The sequence below is a fragment of the Rhincodon typus genome, chromosome 2, assembly GCF_021869965.1.
Source record: "Rhincodon typus isolate 14 chromosome 2, sRhiTyp1.1, whole genome shotgun sequence".
NCBI classification, from domain to species: Eukaryota; Metazoa; Chordata; class Chondrichthyes; order Orectolobiformes; family Rhincodontidae; genus Rhincodon; species Rhincodon typus.
In genome coordinates, this window is record NC_063333.1 from 39073428 (window position 1) to 39097909 (window position 24482).

The 24482-nt window shown below is 42.7% G+C and overlaps 1 protein-coding gene across 1 annotated transcript in view; it reads right to left on the bottom strand.

The window, feature by feature from the left end:
- armc3 (armadillo repeat containing 3) overlaps positions 1 to 24482 on the bottom strand; it is a 149603-nt gene that overhangs the window by 108210 nt on the left and 16911 nt on the right. Inside the window, exons 3-5 of the mRNA XM_048606892.1 lie at positions 19533 to 19650; positions 9784 to 9909; positions 377 to 445 (exon numbers count right to left, since the gene is read on the bottom strand). Of these exons, the coding sequence (XP_048462849.1) occupies positions 377 to 445; positions 9784 to 9909; positions 19533 to 19650 (313 nt within the window). The remainder of the gene's footprint in view (positions 1 to 376; positions 446 to 9783; positions 9910 to 19532; positions 19651 to 24482) is intronic.

A 24482-nucleotide genomic window follows, 5' to 3' on the forward strand; every position in this document is an offset into this window, starting at 1 on the left:
TTCCCCTCCCCCATTTCTCAAGAAGGGTCTAGGCCCAAAACGTCAGCCTTCCTGCTCCTCTGATGCTGCTTGGCCTGCTGTGTTCATCCAGCTCTACATCTTGTTATCTCAGTCCACTCCTGCTCCTTTGTTTTATGTTTTAATGCATGGAGTAGAATCTATTTTAAATGAGCTTGTAGTCAAAAGGTTTCATTATGAATCTGTAACAAAAGTCATCTAAGCTAAAATTCTGTTGATGATGTCAAACATTTTGTTGGCACAGCAATAGGTTATGAAAAATAAGCAATAATCTGTAAGAACTGTTTTTCATTGAATTTGTTTCTCAAAATTACACTGTTTATGAAATACTCATTATAAAAGTGAGATTTAGAGTTACCATCTGGAGCTAGGCATGCAATAATGGATGGTAGAAAATCCAACTGCCTCATTGATTTTCGAACTTCACCTGAAAAAAGATGAAAACATCAGTAGGAAAGAAAATAAATTAACAGCTCTAAATATTTTAGTCACTTTATCAAAGGAGAACAGTTGCAACCAAAGGCTATTTTAGTCGAAGACATTACAAATACCTACTCAAAAAGAGAGTAGCATTTTAACATGGAGCAGTGTGTGTGTGTGTTTCAGTCTTGCATTAGAGTAGCCAAAAATGCAAATGTGTTCAGAAATCTGCTCCAATAAGCTGATTACCAATTCAGGCATCTTCAACGTATTGTGTGCAACCCAGATCAGAAATATATATGTGCTAACTGTTCCATGAAAAAGTGTTATTTCAATGCACAACTGAATTTAACAAAGCTTCCACGGTTTTATGTTCTTTATGAAACTATCCCTTGAAATCAAGGTACGCATACAACAGTTCATGGGTCTCATTATATCAGGCAAATGTTTCCATAAATAATCAGTGCTCTCATCAGCTTTCTTATCTACCACTGGAAAAGGTTTGTTCAAAATAGTTGCAGTGTAACAGTCGTTTCTAAACTTTGTAGAAATCCAGACTCACAATAGGATGGGTGGCATCTTATTTGCTTACATTGGGCGTTAGACAATGCACAATAGCAACATACAGCTGTTAGGAAATTTACAGAGCGGGGAGCAGAAGAAGAGTCAAATTTGATGGTACTACCCACATAACAGGGTATGTAAGCACAGGTTTAACTTCCACAACCTTTAGAAAGAGGAGTGTTACTAGAGACTCAGATGCTTGAACCAGGTGGTGAAAGACATTTGCAGCCTCTAGGAGACATCCTCCCTGGTGGACCTACTGGCTATTCAACAGTGACTGTGCAAGTGTCCACTGTCCTCCAACAACACTCAAGAAAGCTTGCTATCATCTGAAACAAAACAACCTGTTTAGTTGGCACCCCATAAACCACCTTAAATAATCACTCCTTTCAACACTGGTACACTTAGTCTATGTTATCCATAAGGGCACAGACTTCCCGTGGTAACAAAAAAAGGCAGCTACCACTTCTATGTGCAACGAAGGACCAAGCCATGTTTACTGAGGCAGACTGGATGAGACGATGGTGAAAAATAACAGTTTTGGGAATAGACTTCACAAGTACAGGAATCTGTGGTAGCAAATCAACAGATAATGAGGACTGAGTGTATGCACCATCCACAAAACACTCTGCAAAATCTCACCAAGGTTCCTTTGACAGCACCTTCCAAGCCTGTGACCTCTCCTGACCAGAAAGTCAAAGGTAGTAAACACAAGGGAACACCATCAGCTCTGAATCCTCCTTTAAATCACACAGCATCTTGACTAGGAACTATATTGCTGTTCCTTCATCGTCACCTATAACTCGCTTCCTAACAGTGCTGTGGACAAAAGAATGTAAGAGCCAGGAACTGGAGTACGCAATTCAGCCCTTCAAGCTTGCCCCACCATTCAATATGATCATGGCTGATCTCATCCTGGCCTCAATTCAGATGCACCATTGAAAGCATACTGTCCAGGCGCAAAACAGATGCAACTGCTCTGCCAAAACCATAAGAAACTACAGAAGGTTGTGTGCACAGCCAAGACTATCACGGAAGCCAACCTTCCATCCATGGACTCTATTTACACGGCTCGCTGCCACGGAAAGGTGGCCAACATCATCAAAGACCCATCGCACCCTGGTAATGACCTCCTACAACCTCTTCTGTCAGGCAGAAGATACAGAAGTCAAAACACATGGACAAGCAGGTTCAGGAACAGCTTCTTTCCGGCCATTATCAGACAAGTGAATGGGCTCTAGCCTCAAATAATGTAAACTGTATGCCTCTTAAGTCTTTTTGATCTGCACATCCTTTGCTTGCTGTGATCTGCCTGTGCCGCTCATAAACAAAGCTTTTCACTGTAATTCGGTACACGTGACAATAAAATCAATCAATCAATCAAATCCACTTTCCTGCTCATTCTCCATCACCCTTCAAGCAATTACGAATTAAAAATCTATCTTTTCCTTAAATTTACTCAATATTCCAGCAGCCACTGCACTCTGGCATTGTGAATTCCACAGATTCAGACTCTTTGAGAGAAGTAATTTCTCCTCACCTCTGTTTTAAACCTGCTATCCCTTATGCTAAATCCATGAGCTCTCATTCTAAATTGTCCCAAATGAGGAAGCTTTCTATAACTACGTTGCCAATCCCATTCAGCATCTTATGTACCTCCATGAGATCTCTTGAAAGAATTCTGAAGGTGATAACTGAGGAGATTGCACAGGCATTGGTGGTGATCTTTCAGGAATCACTGGAGTCAGGGAAGGTCTCAAATGACTAGAAAATGGCTAATGTAACATCCCTAGTTAAGAAGGGAGCGAGGCAGAAACAGGACACTATAGGCCAGTTAGCCTGAACTTGGTTGTTGTTGCTAAGTTTACAAATGACACAAAGATAGGTGGAGGGACGGGTAGTATTGAGGAGGCAGGGAGGCTGCAGAAGGACTGGACAGGCTAGAGGAGTAGGCAAAGAAGTAGCAGATGGAATACAATGTGGGAAAGTGTAAGGTTATGCACCTTGGTAGGAAGAATAGAGAGGTAGACTATTTGCTAAATGGGGAAGGGCTTTGGAAATGTTAAATACGAAGGTACTTAGGAATCCAAGTACAGGATTCTTTTAAAGTTAACAGGCAGGTTCAATTGGCGGTTAGGAAGGCAAATGCATTCATTTCAAGAAGGCTAGAATACAAGAGTAGAGATGTACAGCTGAGGCTGTATAAGGCTCTGGTTAGACTGTATTTGGAACATTATGAGTGGCTTTAGGTCCAGTATCTGAGGAAGGGTGTGCTGACATTGGAGGGAGTCCTCAAGAATGATTCCAGGAATGACAGGCTTGTCATATGAGGAGTGGTTGAGGACTCTGGGTCTGTACTGGATGGAGTTTAGAATGAAAAGGGTGAGGGGCAATCTAATTGATGTGATTTGATTTGATTTATTATTGTCATATGTACCTAGGTACAGTGAAAAGTTTTGTTTTGCGTGCAGTACAGGCAGATCATGCAATACAAAGTGTATGGGATAATAGAACAGAGCAAGGAATACAATGTTACAGCTGCAGAGAAAGTGCACAGCAGGGAAGAATTTGTTCTTGAATCCATTGGTACATATCTTTAAGCTTTTGTATCTTCTGTCTGATGGAAGAGTATAACTGAGGTGGGAGGCGTCTTTGATTATGTTGGCTGCCTTTCCAAAGCAGCGAGAAGCATAGATGGAGTCAATGGATGAAAGGTTGGCTTGCATGATGGACTGGGCTGTGTTCACAACTCCCTGTAGTTTCTTGCGGTCTTGGGCAGAGCAGTTGCCATACCAAGCTGTGATGCATCCAGATGGAAACTGGCAGAAAACTGAGAGGCCTGGATAGAGTGGTCGTGGAACAGATGTTTCCAACAGTAGACGAGACTAGGACCCAAGGGCACAGCGTTAAAGTGAAGAGACGAAACTTTAAAACTGAGATGAGGAGGAATTTCTTCAGCCAGAAGGTGGTTAATCTGTGGAACTCATTGCCACAGAGGGCTGTGGAGCTAAATGTCACTGAGTGTACTTAAGACAGAGACAGGTTCTTGACTGGTCAGGGGATAAAGGGTGATGGGGAGAAGATAGGAGAATGGGATAGAGAAACATATCTGCCATGGCGTAGCAGATTCAATGGATCAAATTATGGGTCATTTATATAAATGATTTGGATGTGAACATTGGAGGTATGGTTAGTAAGTTTGCAGATGACACCAAAATTGGAGGTGAGGTGGTGCATTTTGGAAAAGCAAATCAGGGCAGGACTTATGCACTTAATGGTAAGGTCCTGGGAGTGTTACTGAACAAAGAGACCTTGGAGTGCAGGTTCATAGCTCCTTGAAAGTGAGGTTGCAGGTAGATAAGATAGTGAAGAAGGTATTTGGTATGCTTGCCTTTATTGGTTAGTGCATTGAGTGTAGGAACAAGAACAGAAGTTGCTGGAAAAGCTCAGCAGGTCTGGCTGCATCTGTGAAGAAAAAATCAGTGTTAATGTTTCGGGTCCAGTGACCCTTCCTCAGAGGGTCTGTTCTGAGGAAGGGTCACCGGAGCCGAAACGCTAACTCTGATTTTTTTACTTCACAGATGCTGCCATACCTGCTGAACTTTTCCAACAACTTCTGTTTTTGTTCCTGATTTACAACATCCACAGTTCTTTCTGTATTCATTGAATATAGGAATTGGGAAGTCATGTTGCAGCAGTAAACGACATTGGTTATGCCACTTTTGGAATACTGCATACAATTCTGGCCTCCCTGCCATAGGAAGGATGTAGTGAAATTTGAAAGGGTTCAAAAAAGATTTACAAGGATGTTGCCAGGGTTGGAGGGTTTGAACTATAGGGAGAGGCTGAATAGACTGTGGCTATTTTCCCTGGAGCAACGAAGGCTGAGGGGTGACTTTATAGAAGTTCATAAAATCATGAGGGGCATGCGTAGAGTAAATAAACAAGGTCTATTCCCTGGGGTAAGTGAGTCCAAAACTACAGGTCACAAGTTTAAGGTGACAGTGGAAAGATTTAAAAGGGACCTAACAGGCAACTTTTCACACAGAGGGTGGTGCACGTATGGAATGAGCCGCCAGAGGAAGTGGAGGAGGCTGGTACAATTACAACATTTAAAAGGCATCTGGATGGGTAAATGAATAGGAAGGGTTTAGCAGGACATAAGCCAAATGCTGGCAAATGGGGCTGGATTTATTTAGGATTTCTGGTCAGCATGGATGAGTTGGCCGGAAGGGTCTGTTTCAATGCTGTATACCTCTATGACTCTAGTACTCTAATTCTGCTCCTACATCTTATGGTCCTCTCATTCTTCGACAATCTAAAGCATGTAGGCCTAAATTGCTCTTCGTAATCTCTCTTCAAAAGACAAAGCCCTCATGAATCAATCTACTGAATATCCTCTGAACTGCCTCCACTGCAGCTACATCCCTCTCAAGGAAGGGGACCAAAGCTGTGTACAATACTCCAGGTGCATCTGACTAATGCCTTGTACAGTTGCAGCAACACTTCCCTACTTTTATCCTCTATTCCTTTTGCAATAAATGCCAAAATTCCATTTGCCTTCCTTATTACGTGCTGTGCCTGTACACTGATTCTCTGTAATTCATGCACAAGGACATCCGGAAATCCGTGATTTCTCTCTATTTAGACAATAAGTTGCCTTTCCATTTCTCTGACAAAAATGTGTTTTTTTATTTGTTCACAGGATGAGGGTGTTGTTGGCTAGGCCAGCATTTATTGCCCATCCATAATTGCCCAGAGGGCAGTTAAGAGTCAACCACATTCCTATAGGTCTGGAGTCACATATAGGCCATACCAATAAGGATGGCAGTTTCCTTCCCTAAAGGACATTAGTGAGCCAGATGGACTTTTCCTGACAATCAACAATGGATTCATGGTCATCCCTAGGTTCTTAATTCCAGATATTTATTGAATTCAAATTCTACATCTGCCATGGCAGGATTTGAACCCTGGTCCCCAGAACATTATCTGGGTCTCTGGATTAACAGTCCAGCAATTATACCCTTAGGCCATGGGCTCCCCTTGTTCACTGACACTCATTCACAATAGCAGGCAATAGCCTAGTGGTATTATCACTGAACTGTTAATCCAGAGACCCAGATAACATTCTGGGGACCCGGGTTTGAATCCCGCCATGGCAGATGGTGGAATTTGAATTCAATAAAATATCTGGAATTATGAATCTAATGATGACCATGAATCCATTGTCAATCATTGGAAAAACCCATCTCATTCACTAATGTCCTTTAGGGAAAGAAACTGCCATCCTTGCCTGGTCTGGCCTACATGTGATTCCAGATCCACAGCAATGTGAACTCTGAACTACCCTCTGGGCAATTAGAGATGGACAATAAATGCTGCCTAGCCAGTGATGTCCTCATCCTGTTAATGAATAATGGGAAAAAAAACTTAATCTGCCAAAGTTTGGCCAATACATCTAACCTGTTCATATCATTGCAATTTATTATCCCACCTGTTTTAGTACATTCTATCCCTGCATCCAAGTCATTAATATAGATTGTAAACAGCTTGGGCCCTGTTGTACCACACTAGTTACATCTTTCCACTTCCTTTAAGACCCTAGGTTATTGGACATCAGGCACGTGTCTGTCTTCAATCCCAATAGCTTTCTCATTACCATTTCCCTGGTGATGATGATTGTTACAAGTTCCTCCCTTTCTATAACCTCTGCAACAGGTTGGTACTGCCATTCTGCACAGTGAAAATTGATGCAAAATATTTAATGACTCGTTTGTGTTCACCACCATTTACTCTCCAGTCTAATCCCCTAAGAGATCAACATTTACTTTAGCTAATCTCTTCCCTTTTATATATTTAGAGAAGTTTTGCTATCCATTTTTATATTTTGTGCTAGTTTTCTTTCCTAATTTATGTTTGCTCTTTTTATGGCAGTTTTGTTGATCCTTCCCAATCTTCCAGAATGTTACTGGCCTTTTTGTAAAATGTCTTAGGTTTTAGCTTTGTACAGTCATAGAGTCAGACAGCATGGAAACAGACCCTTCGGTCCAACCAGTCCATGTTGATCATAATCCCAAAACTAAACTATGCCCACCTGCCTGTACTTAACCCATAATTATCCAAATATTTCTTATTCATGCACTTATCCAAATGTCTTTTAAACAATGTAACTGTGGATACACCACTTCCTCTGGAAGTTCATTCCATACACGAAACACTCTCTGCAAAAAGGTTGCTGCTCATGTCCTTTATAAATCCTTCTCCACTCACCTTAAAAATATGTCCCATAGTTTTGAAATCCCCCACCATAGGAAAAGACATCTGCCATTCACCTTATCCATACCCCTCATGATTTTATAAACCCTATAAGATCACTCCTCAATCTTCTACGCACTGTGAGAAAAGTACCAGCCTACCCAACTTCTCCTCATAATGAAACTTTCCATGCCCAGCAACATCCTGGTATTATTTTTTTTTGAACCCTCTCCAGTTTAATAATATCCTTCCTATGACAGGGGCAACCATAACTGGACACAGTACTCCAGAAGAGGCCTCACCAACGTCCTGTACAACCTAAATATGACATCCTAACTTCTATACTCAAAGGTATATTATTTTTAACTTCCTTGCTTTACCATGGATGCTTTTTCAATATTTTATAATCATTCTTCTTTTCTAGAATATATTTCCGTTGGGAGTAATTGACCTAGCGCACAATGCACTGCAACAGTTCGAGAAGGCAGCCCTACATCACTTTATCAAGACATTAGGGAATGCGCAAAAATTCTGTTTTTTCCCAAGATGCTCAAATTCGAAAACAAAATTTTCGAAACAATCAGAAGGGGCAAAAACATGCTGGATATGGGTTCCAACACTTCTTCTTCTTAGGAATCCCTTCAGATTGAGGAAGACTTGATTTCACTTTGGCTCAATGGGTTCTAACATCTCTATTAAGTCTGATGAACAATGTGCACTCTGTCACATGTGGGACAGATGGTAATTGAATGGTCTGGTACACAAGTGGTGTAGCAGTTTGTGCTCGTTACCTGATGCTTTGACTTAGTTTCTGTGTATTTCCAAAATCCCTTGTGTTCAGTAACTTCCAGAATTGACCTCTACTTCGGCTTGTCATAAACTGTGGACTACCATAAATCAGTAGGGATATTTGACCTCTTCAGGGATACTTTGTGGACATGTCAAAACATTTCTGCTGCTGTCTTAGGAGTCTCCTGCTCCAACTGGGTTCCAAATGGAGCTCTGGTAGTCGGTGTCAGGCAATCAAACATGTCCTTCAGAGCTGGATTTGAGTGATTAGTAATTTGCAGATGGGCACGTTGGCTTGGAAGAGAATGTTATTTGTTGGACCACCTTTCTTCTTGCCACTGGATTTGGATAATCTTGCAAAGGGACTCTGGTGATATTTCTCCAGTGCTTTGAGGTGCCCGTTGTAGGTTAGCCAAGTTTCTAAAACTTAGCAGGAAGAGGAATACTATCATCCAGTAAACCACAAGATTCTGGTCTTCAAATAATCTTTACCTCAGCTGGCCAAAGCGTTAGCTAGAACACTGGAAGTGACAATGAATTTTGTTGTGTATGTTTGCCTTCATTGAGAGGAGGTTCCCAACAGATGTAAAATGGTCTATAGTTTTCAGGATCTCACCTTTGAATATAATTGTTGAAAAGGCTTATGGAGTGTCCTCTCCAAAATCAGGGTGCCATCAAAAATTTGTTGCCACTTCCACCTAGTCTACAATGACACTCCTCTCCAGCAGAATCATCATAGATCTTATTTTCATGAAAAACAGAGTCAAACAAAGCTGTGACATTGCATCAATGCAGTGTCATAGAGATGTACAGCATGGAAACAGACCCTTCGGTCCAACCCATCCATGCCGAACAGATATCCTACATTAATCTAGTCCCATTTGCCAGCATTTGGCCCATATCCCTCTAAACCCTTCCTATTTGTATACCAATCCTGATATCTTTTAATCTTGTAACTGTACCAGCCTCCACCACCTCCTCTAGCACCTCATTCCATACATGCACCACCCTCTGCGTATCTTCCTTGCTGCAATATTCACCTTCAGAAAATTCCCCACAGTCATGGAGATAATTCACAGAATAGACAAGAAAGTGTTTAATTATGCTGCCTTCAACCCAAAACTGAAATCATCCCAACTTCAGTCATTGAGCTCCAGCATGTAGATGATTCTTCTATGTGCGCTCAGTAGCTCCAGGTCATTGTCAGCACTTTCTCTGAATCATATGAAAAAAATGGACCTTTCATTAAAAGCTCATTCTGTCATGCAAGGCAGGGCAACTGTTTCCTTTCAGTTAAACTGAACTCTCATTAAGTTGAAGTTTATTCATCATTTAAATCATGTCGCTAACAAAAACAAACTTGTCTGATAAGCAATCTCTCTATCACCGCGTTTTCAGCCTCTCTTAACAGTACTACTATGCTATTGCTTCTCTTAGCTTTTTGTTTTGTTTCTTCTAAATTTCAACAATACCTTCTGCTAACAATAGCAATAATCATGACAAAATGAAGATTAATAATTTTCTACAATCAGTCTTTCCTTGAATGCAAAATGTGCTGGCTATCTCCTTCAGTCTTTCTCCTACAATATTTTTAATTTTCAAACTAAGCTATCTCTTGATTTATTTTGAACTCTGTTTTTTATTCTTCTCAATTTTAATCATGTCTGTCACTAAGGGCTTCAGTTATTTTGATCCTTGCTTTCCCCAAGGTCATTAGATATAATCATAGATACTTACTATTGGTTGCCATCACTCCAAATCCCATGGTAGCATACATATGGATTTGTTTGTCATCATGGGATATTAATTTAGCTAATTTTGGAACAGCTCCAAGGGCCAGGAGAATCATTTTGTTTTCATCACCTACAACAAAAAACACACTATCATCTGTTATGCCAATCTTAAAACATATCAACAATTTAATTCTACTAATTTAAACATAATAATAAATACATTGTGATTAAAACAATCTCATGAAGTGAGTTGATTAGATTCAAATTTTTTCTCTTTCAGAAGGGTAGCAGTCTGGACTTTGATTTATGAAATTATATGGGTCAATTTTCCTCACTGATCGGCCTGAAATTGTTATGAAGGCTTCATACTTAATTTTTTAACCATTTGAGTTTTGAAGGGCATTGAATAAATCACATTTAAACTTCGGACCACTTTGTTTTAACAAGAATTTCTTGGAAACTATATACTTTCAGCTAATTACAATTGTAATTCCAACAATATGATTGAAGCTCTGTGCTCCAGAATTTGCAGCACCCCTAGCCAAGCTGTTCCAGTACAGCTACAATACAAGCATTTACCCAGCAATGTGGAAAATTGCCCAAAAATGGCCTGTATAAAAAGCAGGACAAATCCAACCTAGCCAATTATCGCCCAACAGACTATTCTCGATCGTTAGTAAAATGATGAAATATGTCATCGACAACGCTATCAAACAACACTTGCTTAGCGACAACCTGCTCCCTGATGCCCACTTTGGGTTCCACCAGCGCCACTCAGCTCCTGGCCTTATTACAGCCTTGGTTCAAACATGGACCAGAGAATGGAATTCCAGAGATGAGGTGGGAATGACAGCCCTAGACATCAATGCCACATTTGACCAAGTGTAGCATCAAGGATCCCTGACTAAACTAGAATTAATGGGAATCTGGGGGCTCTCCACTGGTTGAAGCCATAACTGGCGCATTGTAGGAAGATGGCTATGTTTGTTGAAGGTAAGTCATCTCAGCTCCAGCACATCTCTGCGGACGTTCCTCAGTGTTCTATACCCAACCATCTTAAGCTGCTTCATCGATAACCTTCCCTCCATCATAAGGTCAGAAGTGGGGATGTTCAGCAATGATTGCACAATGTTCAGCGCCATTTGCGACTCCTCAGATATTGAAGCAGTCCTGTTCAAATGCAATAAGACTTGAACAATGCCGAGGATTGGGCTGACAAGTGGTAAGTAACACTCGTGCCACAAAAATGCTAGGCAATGACGACCTCCTATAACAGACAATCTGACCACCAACCTGTGACATTCAATGGTGTTACCATTACTGAATCCCCCACTATCAACTTCCTGGAGGTTACATTTGACCAGAAACTCAATTGGTCTCACATTCTGGGTTTGCCATATAAATACAGTGGCTATCTGAACAGGTCACATTCTAGGAATACTACAGCGTTAAATGCACCTCCTGACTCCTCAAAGTCCACCATTTATAAGGCACAAGTCAGGAGTGTGGAGAAATATTTCCCACTTGCTTGAATGAGTACAGCTTCAATAACACTTGAAGAGCTTGATATCATCCAAGAGAAATCAGCTCACTTGGTTGCCATCATATCCACAAGCATCCATTCCCTCCACCAGCAATGTTCAGTAGCAGCAGTGTGTACTATCTACAAGTTGCACTGCAGAAATTCACCAAAGATCTTTAGACAGTACCTTCCAAACCCACAACCATTTAGAAGGTCAAGGGCAACAGATACATGGCAACACCACCGCCAGGAAGGTCCCTCCAAGGCTCTCACCATTTTAACTTGGAAACATATTTCTTTAGTGTTGCTGGGTCAAAATTCTGGAATTCCCTCCCTAACAGCATTGTGGGTCAACCTGCAGCATGTGGACTGCAGTGGTTCAAGAAGGCAGCATGCCACCACATTCTCAGGGGCAACTAGGAACAGGCAATTAATGTTAACCAGCCAGCTACGTACACATCCTACGAATGAATAAAAAATGTCCACTGGTTGGCGGAGACTCTGGGGTCCAGTGATCTTCCATTTGGTTATACTGCTGCGCAGATGGAATTCCAAATCATTTTTTTTTCTTATTCATTAACAGGATGAGGACATTGCTGGCTAGGCAGCATTTATTGTCCATCCTTAATTGCTCAGAGGGCAGTTCAGTCAACCACGTTGCTGTGGGTCTGGAGTCAAATATGGGACAGACCAGGTAAAGATGGCAGTTTCCTTCTCTAAAGGGCATTAGTGAATCAGGTGGGTTTTTCTGACAATCAACAATGGATTCATGGTCATCATTAGATTCTTAATTCCAGATATTTTATTGAATTCAAATTCCACCATTTGCCGTGGCGGGATTCGAGCCCGGGTCCGCAGAATGCCATCCAGGTCTCTGGGTTAACATCGGCAGATCTTACTCTCTCTGGATTAACAGTCCAGCAATAATACCACTAGGCCACTGCCTCCCCAGTATGCCCAGACCTCAAGAACTTATTTTAATAGCCTGGGGTCTAGGCCCGAAACGTCAGCCTTCCTGCTCCTCTGATGCTGCTTGGCCTGCTGTCTTCATCCAGCTCTACACCTTGTTATCTCATTATTTTGATTTAGTTCCCTCCTTATTTTCCTTCCCTTTTGGTTTTTGTATTATTTGTCTTTGTTACTGCCCCCTTGTGGACGCTGCTTGTTAGTTATTACTTATTTAATAGTTTAATTAGCTAATTTGGTGGTGGGTCTTTCAAAAGAATTTTCTTACAGTTAAATAGAGAATTTATGGCTCCTGTGGCACATTGGTAGTGTTCCTACTTCATAGGCCAAAGGACCCTGATCTACCTTGGAGATAGTACATACTGTTCTACTGAGTGTCGGTGGTGGAGCTTGTGGATGCTTATGGATATGGTACCCATCAAGCAGGTTGTTATGTCCTGGATGGTGTCAAGCTTCTTGAGGGTTGTTGGAGCTGCACCTATTCAGGAAGTGAGGAGTGTTCCATCACACTACTGACTTGTGCCTTCTGTAAGGTGGACAAGGCTCTGGGGAGTCAAGTGGTGAGTTACTCGCTGCAATATTCCTAGCCTTTGACCTGCTCTTGTAGCCACTGTATTTGTGTGGCAAGTCCAGTTGAGTTTCTGATGAATGATGATGTCCAGGATGCTGATAGTGGAGTATTCAGTGATGAAACCATTTTACGTCAAGGGGCGGTGGTTCATTTTCTCTTATTGGAGATGATCTTTACCTGGCATTTGTGTGGCACGAATGTTATTGACCACTTGTCAGCCCAAGTCTGGATATTGTCCAGATCTTGTTACATTTGAACATGGACTGCTTCAGTATTTGAGGAATCATAAATGGTCCTGAATGTTGTATAATCATCGGCCAACATCCCTACCTCTGACCTTACGATGGAGGGGAGGTCATTGATGACACAGCAGATAATGGTTTTGCCTAGGACACTATGCTGAAAAACTCCTGCAGATGTGTCCTGGAGCTGAGATGATTGATATCCAACAACCCCAACCATCTCCCTATATTCCAGATAAAAACCAAAAGAATTGCAGATGCTGTAAATCAGGAACAAAAACAAAGTTGCTGGAAAAGCTCAGCAGGTCTGGCAGCATCTGTGAAGGAGAAAATAGAGTTAACGTTTCAGGACCGGTGACCCTTCCTCAATTCTGAGCTTTTCCAGCAACTTTGTTTTTGTCCCTATATTCCAGGTATGACTCCAACCAGCGAAGAGTTTACCCCCAATTCTCAGTGAGTTTAGTTTTACTTGAGCTCCTTAATGCCACACTCCATTTAATGCAGCCTTGATGTTAAGGGTGGTCATTCTCACCACCACCTCTGGAATTCAGCTCCTTTGTCAACGTTTGAATGAATCAAGGCTGTAATGGAGTCAGGAGCTGAGTGGTCCTGGTGAATACCAAACTGGGTGTCACTGAGCAAGTTTTTGCCACGTTATGCTGCTTGATAGCACAATTGATGACACTTCCCATCAATTTTCTGATGACCGAGAGTAGACTGATGAGGTGATAATTGGATGGGGTTGTCCTTTATATTTGCGTACAGGGTATAAGTGGGCAATTTTCCATATTGTTGGTCAGAGGCCAGTGTTGTATCTTACTGGAAGAGCTTGGCTAGGGGAGTGACAAATTCTGGAGTGCAAGTATTCAATACTATTGTTGACATGTTGTCAGGGTCCATAGACTTTGCACTATCCAATACTCCAAGCCCATTGCTTGATATCATGTGGAGTGAATTGAATTGGCTGAAGACTAGTATCTGTAATGCTGAAGAGGCTGAAATGGATCATCCACTTGGCACATCTGGCTGAAGTTTGCTGCGAATACCTCAGCATTATCTTTGCACTTATGTTGGGCTGATCCATCATTGAAGGATATTTGTGGAGCCTCCTCCTCCAATGATCTGTTTAATTGTCCACCACAAATCATGACTGGATGTGACAGGACTGCAGAGCTTCGATCTGATCCATAGCTTGTGGGATCACTTAGCTCTGTCTATCACTTGCTGCTTATGCTGTTCGGCACACAAGTTTGGTAACTGCACCAGGTTGTGCTGGCGTACAACTGCACTGCTGTTGATAGCCCATAGCATCTCATGGATGTCCAGTCTTGAGTTGCTAGATGTGTTCAAACTCTAACCCATTTAGCACAGTGATAGTGCCACACAAAATGAAGGAGATTATTCTCAACGTGAAGGGGAGATTTAGTCTCCACAAGGACTGTGCAGTAGTTATCGATACTATCATAAACAGATGCGCCTGCCACAAACCCAGTCTAGCAGCTACATCCTTTAGGACCTGACCACCTTGATCATTAGTGCTGTTGCTGAGCCACTCATGGTATTGGACACTGAAATCTCCTACCCAGAGTCTATCTTGCACCCTTACCAACCTCAGTGCTTCCTCCAAGTGTTGTTCAACATGGAGGAGCACTGATTCATCAGCCAAGGGAGGATGGTATATGGTGATCAGCAGGAGGTTTCCTTATCCATGTTTAAATCTGAGTCAATGTTGAGGACCCCCAAGACAACTCCGTCCCCACTGTATCGGACTGTGCCGTCACCTCTGCTGGGTCTGTCCTGCCAGTGGGATGATATGTATTCAGGGATGGTGACAGTGGTATCTGGGACATTGTAAGTTTTAATTTGTTAGCATGACTATGTCAGACTGTTGCTTGACTAGTCTGTGACACGACATAGCTCTATCAATAATGGCACTAGACCCCAGATGTTAGTGGGGAGTACTTTGCAGGGTCGACAGGGCTGTTTCTGCTGTTGTCTTTTCCGGTGCCTAGGTCGATTCTAAGAGGTTTGTCCAGTTTCATTTCTTGTTGAGACTTCACAGCAATTTATATAATTAAATGGATTGCTAGGGCAGTTCAAGGTCAATCATATTGCCTTGGGTCTGCAGTCACACGTGGCCAGACCAAGCGAGGATGGTAGATTTCCTTCCCTGAAGGGCAGGAGCCAGATGGATTTTTCTGACAATCAACAATGGTTTCATGGCCATCAGTAGATTCTTAATTGCATATTCTTTTATATATTGAATTAAAATTCCACCTTCTGTCGAGATGGAATTCAAACCCAGTTCCCTAGAACATTAGATGAGTTTCTGCATTAAAAGTCTACATTAATAGGACTGCATTAGATTCAAGCACCATCATTTTCAGGTGACAGATGGCATCGGTTGCAAGTTGGAATTCGATCACTGTCTGCTCACCAACTCCTATGGTAAAATCCAGCTCAAGCCTCCACTACCCAGCACATCCCTGAATCTGGTCACCCATGACCACAACCGTTGTCTCTGTCAGCCACTCGAACCCATAATATTGGAAGTGGAGATTCCTGAGCACTACTCCTGATGGTGGGAAGACATAAGGCCAGCTAACTATATTCCAGGCATTGAAAGGCATTGTACACCCTGAGGAAGATCTGAAGACCATTGTGGTCCGTAAATAGAATTTGCATGTCGTAATTCATGCTGCATACTAATGGAAGAAATATGTCACCAGTGTGCACCATCCAAGAAGAGGCTTGACATCAATTGATCACTGCAGGGTCTGAAGGCAAAAGTCACCAATTGGATACAAGGTATATCAACAACCAACCACATTCCTTAATGGAGAGACTCAGAACCTCTGTAGAAACCCAGTGCATCATCTTGTACCAGAAGAAGATAACCAACATCTTCTGGATTTTTCTGACAAAACAATGGGAGGTCAAAAGAACCAGCCAGTACCACAGCATGTGAGGCAACCAGCTGGTTGATAATCAATGTACAATCCCTGTAAGATAACACTCAGAGCAGTCCTGTCCAGCACCCTCGGCAAGCAAAGACTTTGGTCTCCAGCTCCTGCTGGTTCACCAGCCAGGATTCCTGAGACAGGGCTAAGATAGAATCCCATAAACATCAAGACTTATTGAGAGTCAGTTTTATCTCTTCTTTTTATTCGTTTGTGGGATGCGGGTGTCACTGGCTGGGTCAGCATTTTTTGCCCATCCCTAGTTACTCTTTACGAGGTGTGGTCAGCTGCCTTCTTGAACTGCTGCAGTCCACCTGCTGTGGGTTGATCCACAATGCCCATTAGGGAGAGAATTCCAGCATTTTGACCCAGGGACACTGAAAGAACAGCAATATATTTCCAAGTCAGGATGATGAGTGGTTTGGAGGGGAACTTGAAGATGGTGGTATTCCCATGTATCTGCTGCACTTGTCCTTCGAAGTGGAAGTGATCATGGGTTTGGAAGGTTCTATCTGAGGATCTTTGGTCAATTTCTGCAATGTATCATGTAGATAATACATACTGCTGCTACTGACTGTCAGTGGTGGAGGGAATGGATGTTTGTGAATGTAGTGCCAGCCAAGCAGGCTGCTTTGTTCTGCACGGTGTCAAGCCTCTTGATTGTTGTTGGGGCTGCACTCATCCAGGCAAATGGGGAGTTAGGGTTAGGGTTAGATTTAGATTTATTTAATATTGTCACTTGTACCTGGGTACGTGATAAAGTGGATAATGTCGCCACATTCCAGCACCATCTTGGATTACAGAATAAATTATTGAATAATTTGTATGCGTGGTAAAATACAGAATAATTTAATATAAAATTTATATAACTAAAACTGAAATAGCTTCAAAAGCTTTATATTCCATTCATCGTAGACTTCACCCTCTCTGCTCCTCCATTTGCTACCATCCAAAGTCGTCCCCAGGAAATTGGCAATGTGAATCTTTTCTGCGGCTACTGGTTCCATCGCTTTCACATCTGCTGCTCCCGAGCTGGAGTTAGAGTTAGAGTTAGGGTAGATATTTTTAATCACCTGTTCAGATGTGTCTGACACACTTCTGAAGCAGGTGGTACTTGAACCAGGGTCTTCTAGATCAGAAACTGGGGCACTACCACTGTGTCACAAAAGCCTTTTAACACATCTTAATTTTTATATTTTGTAATCAATTCGTTCAGCAGTGAAATTATTACGCAACTTTAGAGTAGGTAAGACCTGAACCCATGCCTCCTGGCTCAGAAGAAGGGACACTACAACTCCGCCACAAGATGTTTAAATGAGCAATATTCATGCAGAGAGCTAAGGTACCACTTGCCACAAGTGCCCTTAAACTATCTCTATAACTTTAAGGAAATTTGTTTTTAATCACTGAACCTTATCACCCGATGCTATTGATACTTAACTAACATTCTGACTCAAAGCATCAGGTTTTGTTAAGAGGATTACAATCTTGCAAATTTGTGTAAAGTACAGATCCACTGACTTTCCAAAACTAAGTGCCTTAGCATGTTCCATATTAAGTTTCATTTGAAGCCTTGGCACAGGGGATTGACTCAACATTGAGAGTTTTAACTGGAGAATATGTCATCACTTACAAACTGGCTGCCCCAAGTATTTTACATGGAATGACAACTCCTTTTAGTGACGTCACAGTGTTTTGATTGCTAAATCTAAAGTAAGTGGTACTTTTATATTTCTAAGTTTGAATCAATATTCATGACTTGATGGATCAGGATAATATTTCAAATCAGTTCCACAACACAACTCTACTTGCAGTTTGAGTCTAAGGAGATTCACAGGACTAAAATCCTTTGTGACCAATACAATTCAGATTCATCATCTTTATCATGCACTTCTTCAGAATTCTCTTCGTCATGTTCCATTTTGAGCCATTCTGCCTCTTCGCTTTACAATATTCGATCACATAAATGGTACTTAAATGCCATATCTGAATCATCCACTAATTATTCTTTAGGAATTTCTACAATTCATTCCCAATAACATTCTGGCCATAATACGGAACTTGTTGTCCAGAAGTGCTCCTATCCAAGCTGTTCCAGTAGAGCTGCAACACTGGCATCTAGACACGAATGTGGAAAATTGCCCAGGTATGTCCCTTACACAAAAAAACAGATCAAATCTAACTCTGCCCACTCAGTCTATTTTTGACCATCAGTAAAGTGATGGAAGCACATCAACAGTGCTTTCAAGCAGCACTTGCTCACCAAAAACTCAATGCTCAATGGAGTTCTGCCAGGGTCATTTAGTTCCTGACATCAGTACAGCATTGGTTCAAATATGAACAAAAAAGAGCTGAATTCCAGAGGTGAGATGGGAGTGACAGCCTTTGACATGAACACCACATTTCACCAGGTGTGGCATCAAGGAGCACAGTAAAACTACAGTTTCTGCTGGTTGGAGTCATACCTGTCATAAAGGAAGACCATTCTGGTTGTTATCTCAGCCCTAGGATGTCTCTGAGAGGGTTCCTCAAGTTAGTATCCGAGCACCAAACATCTTCAGCTGTAACATCAATGTCCTTCCCTCCATTATAAGGTCTGAAGTGGGGAGATTCACTGATGATTTACTCTGCTGAACACTGTGCAATGCTTTGAGTCCAGTGACTCTTCATCAGATGAACAGTCATCAGGTTCAAACCACTAACTTTGTCCCACAGATGCTGCCAGACCTACTGAGGTTTTCCAGCAATCTCTGTTTTTGTTTCAGACCTCCATAGCCCACAGTTCTTGGTTTTATTTTACCATTTATGACTTGTCAGATACTGAAGTAGTATCCAACTGAAACAAGACCTGGACAATATCTAGCCTTGAACTGATACATTCCACTCAAGTGCTAGGCAATGACCATTGCACAGGAGAAAATATAACCGTTGTAGCTTGACTTTCAATGGCATTACCATCACTGGATCCTTTCTATCAACATCTTGGGTGTTAACATTGACTGGAAAATGAACTGAACTAGCCATATAAATACAGTGGCTACAACAGCAAGTCGGAAACTAGGAATGCTGCGGCAAATCATTCACATTGTGACTCCCAAATCCTGTCCATCATTTACAGGACACAAGTCAAGAGTGTGATGAAATACTCTCCACTTGCCTGGAGAAGTGCAGTTCTAACAACCCTCAAGAAACTTGACATCATACAGGGCAAAGCAGTCGATGACAAACCTCATAAAAAATTTTGCACAAATTTACATCTTAACTCACAAATATTTAACATTTGACAATGCCACTATGTCAGATATACATGCAAATATTACCTTTATAAAAACATCTTCAATCTTTGATTGAAGTTTAATTCTACAAAAGCAATGTAACAATGATGCAATGATAAAGCAAGTATTCAAAATTGTATCATGTAACATTACATGCTTAACATCACGCAATATCAACATCATGCGATATGATAAATGCAATTTAACTTAAACTAACCTTTTTCAGCAAATTTGTATATGGCTTCACAGGCTTTAAGCAAAATTTCATCTTCTAGTGAATCCAGCATAAGAACGACAGTCTGCACGTTTTTGCTCTCAATAATAAGTGAATTAAACTGTTGAAGACAGTAGAGTTTATTTGTGAGCATATTTAAATAGTCTATCACTGCAAGAAATTAATAAACATCATCGGTGCAATATCCATTGTGTGTGCATTACCCGTCGAACCATGTTTAACACATCTATCAGATGAAAAACTTATTAGAAGGCCTATTGCTCTCAATGTTCAGAAACATGGTAAAAGTGTAAATTTCAAACGATGTGTAGCAGAAGATATAATTTGTTAATGTAAATATTATTTATTAAAATATTCCTGATCAAATAGGATTAGCACAAATAAATCAATGTTACAGACTAAATTCTTTGTAGTTTAATTATTATTTCTAAAGTGCACAGAAAAAGAACTATTAAAATGATTTTTGTAACCTCTGCTGTTTTTTAAAAAATACTAGAACAAAGGAATAAAATCCTTTATTCTATTTTCTGTGAAGGAGATGTATATTGAGTCAAGTAGTTTGGGCTGCATTCAAACTTCTCTGGTTCGGACGATGTCAAATGTTTTGAGTGCTGTGCAGGTTGAGTCATATATATTCCAATGGCTAGGTTGTAATTCTCCCAGCTCCAGCTTTACTGCTGGCTGAGTGGTTTTGAAGGACTAAGAAGTGATACATTCATTACAGGGTACCAAGCCTTTGTCCTGCTTGTGCTACCATGGGATTGATATGGTAAGGCCAGTTACATTTTTGTTGAATGGTGACCAGAAATCCCTAACCACACCACATTGCTGATGATGGGGTATGCAGTAATGGTGATGCCATTGAAGGTCAAGGGAGAAATGGCTTTTTCCAGCTTGTGACAGTGAATACCTGGCATTTACACCATACAAATGTTACCTGTCAGTTTTCAGTATAATTCTGAATGCTACTTAGGTTGAGCTGTAGGCTGATGCTGGCTCTATTATCATAACAGTTTTGAATGGAACTGAACAGTGGAATTACTAACAAACAGCCCAACCATGACCTTATTGTGAAAAGAAGGTCAAGGAGAAAACAAGTGAACATTCAAATAAAAGCAAAATACTGCAGTTGCTGGAAATCTGAAACAAACACAAAAAGTTCCAGAGAGACTCAACAAATCTGGCAGGATATGTGGAGAGAGAAACAGAGTTAACACTTCAAGTCTAGTGTGACTCTTCTTCAGAACTCAGAATTCCCTCCCTAACAGCATTGTGGGTCTATCTGTAGCACATAAACTGCAGAAGTTCAGGAAGGCAGCTCACCATCACTTTCTCAAGGGCAGCTAGTGCTGGCCAGCCTATGACACACATGTCCCACAAGAAAATGAAAAATAACTGAAAGGGCTTGGAAAAAGAGGGAATTTTTTTTAAACTTTTGATGTGGATGGGGTGGGGGTAAGAGAAGCAAGGAGAACAGATTCCAAGAGGCTCCAGTTCAAAAGGCAAAGGAGTTATTAACTGTGGAGAAAGAGAACAAAAGACTTGAAATGAATGTAAATTAAAGCATGAAAGGGAGAAAATGGGTCCTCTCTGAATGCTGAACATTGCTGAGCCAAGGATCCTTCCCTGAGGAACTGCACTGAAATTCTGGGGTTCTAATGACTGTTGTTTGGTAGCTATATCAATGTGTTAGGTGTGATACCAGTTATCAGTATATTTCCCCATCTTACAAGCAGGGGTGAATCTTAGCTCAAAAATACAAGTGCCAGTTTCACTGAGTTTCATGGAGGGCTTCTCTCCATGAACTCTTGCAAGTTCTCTCACTGCATCTTACCAGCTTCATTAATTCAGAGACAGTAATAACTGATGATGCTGGAGTCAGAAATAACACAGTGTGGAGCTGGAGGAACTCAGCAGGCCAGATAGCATCAAAGGAGCAGGAAAGTTGATACTTCGGGTTGGGACCCTTCCTCAGAAATGGGGGAGGGGGAAGGGAGCTCTGAAATAATTAGAGGGAGGAAGGGTGGGGCTGGGGAAGATAGGTAGGATGGTGATAGGTAGGCAGTGGTGGGGATTGGTGAGTGAGGTGGGAGGAGCAGATAGGTGGGAGGAGCAGATAGGTGGGAGAGAAGATGGACAGATTGTGTCATTGAGATCACTGGGTTGTAGGCTGTCAAGGTGGAATATGAGGTGCTGTTCCTCCAGTTTCCGAGTGGCGTCATTGTGACACTGGAGGAGACCCAGGGTGGACATGTCGTCCAGGGAGTGGGAGGGGGAGTTGAAATGGTTCACAACCGGAAGGTGTTGTCGTTTGTCATGAACAGGGCTCAGAGGCTCTACAAAGCGGTCTCCAAGCCTCCCCGTGGTCTCACTGATGTAGACAAGGCCACATTGGGAGCAGCAGTTGCAATACACCACATTGATGGATGTGCAGGTGAACCTCTGTTTGATGTGAAAGGTTTGTTTGGTGCCTTGGACGGAGGTGAGGGGCAGGTATGGTCGTGGTATGACGCACTGACCTTTACATAGCCAAGGCCAGGTGCCAACACTCTGACACCTCCTCGATTATGACCCCACCTCGACCACCAAAACATCATCTCCCTGATCATCCATAACCTTATCACCTCAGGTGACCTCCCGCCCACAGCCTCCAACCTCATCGTTCCCCAACCCCACACCGCCCGTTTCTATCTCCTTCCCAAAATCCACAAACCTGACCTGTCCCGGCCGACCCATTGTCTCTGCCTGCTTCTGCCCCACTGAACTTATCTCCTCTTACCTTGATTCTATTTTCTCCCCCCAGCCCAGGAACTCCCCATCTACATCCAGGACACCACCCACGCCCTCCACCTCCTCCCAGACTTCCAATTCCCTGGCCCCCAACACCTCATCTTCACTATGGACATCCAATCCCCGTACACTTGCATTCCTTATGCAGATGACCTAAAAGCCCTCCGGTTCTTCCTCTCCCGCAGGCACAACTAGTCCCATTCCACCGACACCGATACCCTCATCCGCTTAACCAAACTCATCCTTACCCTTAACAACTTCTCCTTCGACTCCTCCTACTTCCTACAGACTAGTGGTGTGGCCATGGGAACCCACATGGATCCAAGCTATGCCTGCCTCTTTGCAGGATCCGTGGAACAGTCCATCTTCCATAGTTACACTGGCACTATCCCCCACCTCTTCCTCCGCTACATTGATGACTATATCGGCGCTGCCTTGTGCTCCCATGAGGAGCTTGAACAATTCATCAACTTTACTAACACCTTCCACCCCAACCTCAAGTTCATCTGGACCATCTCTGATACCTCTGTCTCCTTTCTGGACCTCTGTCTCCATCTCTGGTGACCGCCTCAAAACCGGCATCTATTTCAAGCCCACCAACTCCCACAGCTACCTAGACTACACCTCCTCTCACCCACTTTCCTGCAAGAATATGATCCCCTACTCCCAATTCATTGGCCTCCGCCACATCTGCTCCCAAGATGGGGCATTTTCCACTCCCGAACATCCCAGATGTCCTCTTATTTCAAGGACCGCAACTTTCCCACTTCAGTGGTCGAAAATGCTTTCGACCGCATCTCTTGCGTTTCCCGCACCTCTGCCCTCACATTCCCTCTCCGCAACAAAAACAAAAACAGAAGCTCCCTTGTCCTCACATATCACCCCACTATCCTCCGTATTCAACGTATCATTTTCCACCACTTCCAACACCTGCAATCCAACCCCACAAACAAAGATATATTTCTGTTCCCACCCCATCTGCCTTCCGTAGGGTCCGCTCTCTCCGTGACTCCCTCGGCGGCTCCACACTCCCTACTAGCCGCACCACCCCCGGCACCTTTCCCTACAACCGCAGGAAGTGCTACACCTGCCCCTACATCTCCCCCCTCACCTCCATCTAAGGCACCAAACAAATCTTTCACATCAGACAGAAGTTCACCTGCACATCCATCAATGTGGTCTATTGCATCCGCTGCTCCTAATGTGGCCTTCTCTACATCGGTGAGACCAAGCGGAGGCTCAGAGACCGTTTTGTGGAGCACCTGTGCTCTGTTCTCAACAAACGACAACACCTTCCGGTCGCGATCCATTTCAACTCCCCCTCCCACTCCCCGGGTGACATGTCCATCCTAGGCCTCCTCCAGTGTCATAATGACGCCACCCGGAATCTGGAGGAGCAGCACCTCATATTCTGCCTTGGGAGCCTACAACCCAATAGTCTCAATATGGACTTTACCAGTTTCAAAATCTCCACAACCCTCCCTCTCATCCCCACCTCCTTGACCTGACACAAACTGTCCATCTTCTCTCCCACCTATCTGCTCCTCCCACCTCACTGACCAATCCCCACCTGCACTACCTGCACTCACCTATCACTATCCTACTTACCTTCCCCAGCCCCACCCCTCCTCTCTCTATTTATTTCGGAGCTCACTTCCCCGTCCCCCCATTTCTGAAGAAAGGTCCTGACCCGAAACGTCAACTTTCATGCTCCTCTGATGCTGCCTGGCCTGCTGTGTTCCTCCAGCTCCACATTGTGTTAGGACTCCAGCATCGGCACTTCTTACTATCTCTATCTCTACCTATGCCAGTTGTATGACTCCCCGCTTGTCGAATTCTAGCCCTATCCTACCATCACCATACCCAGAACAATTCATCAGTGCTGGAATATCCAAGAATGACTGACAATCCTGGTGCTACTGCCAACTTCAAGAAGCTATTCTGCATGTAGACAAGCTAGTCTGAAGCTGCCCTGCACATTCCCTGATATTATCCCTGGACAAGGCAGAGAAGGCACTGTATTGTGAACAGGGACCTGAAGGCCCTGATGGTCAAGGTGGCGCAGAAACAGGAAGTCTTCCTACTACAGACCATGTGAGGAGGCTACAACACCAGACCACGCAAACCACGTCCAAGATTGCC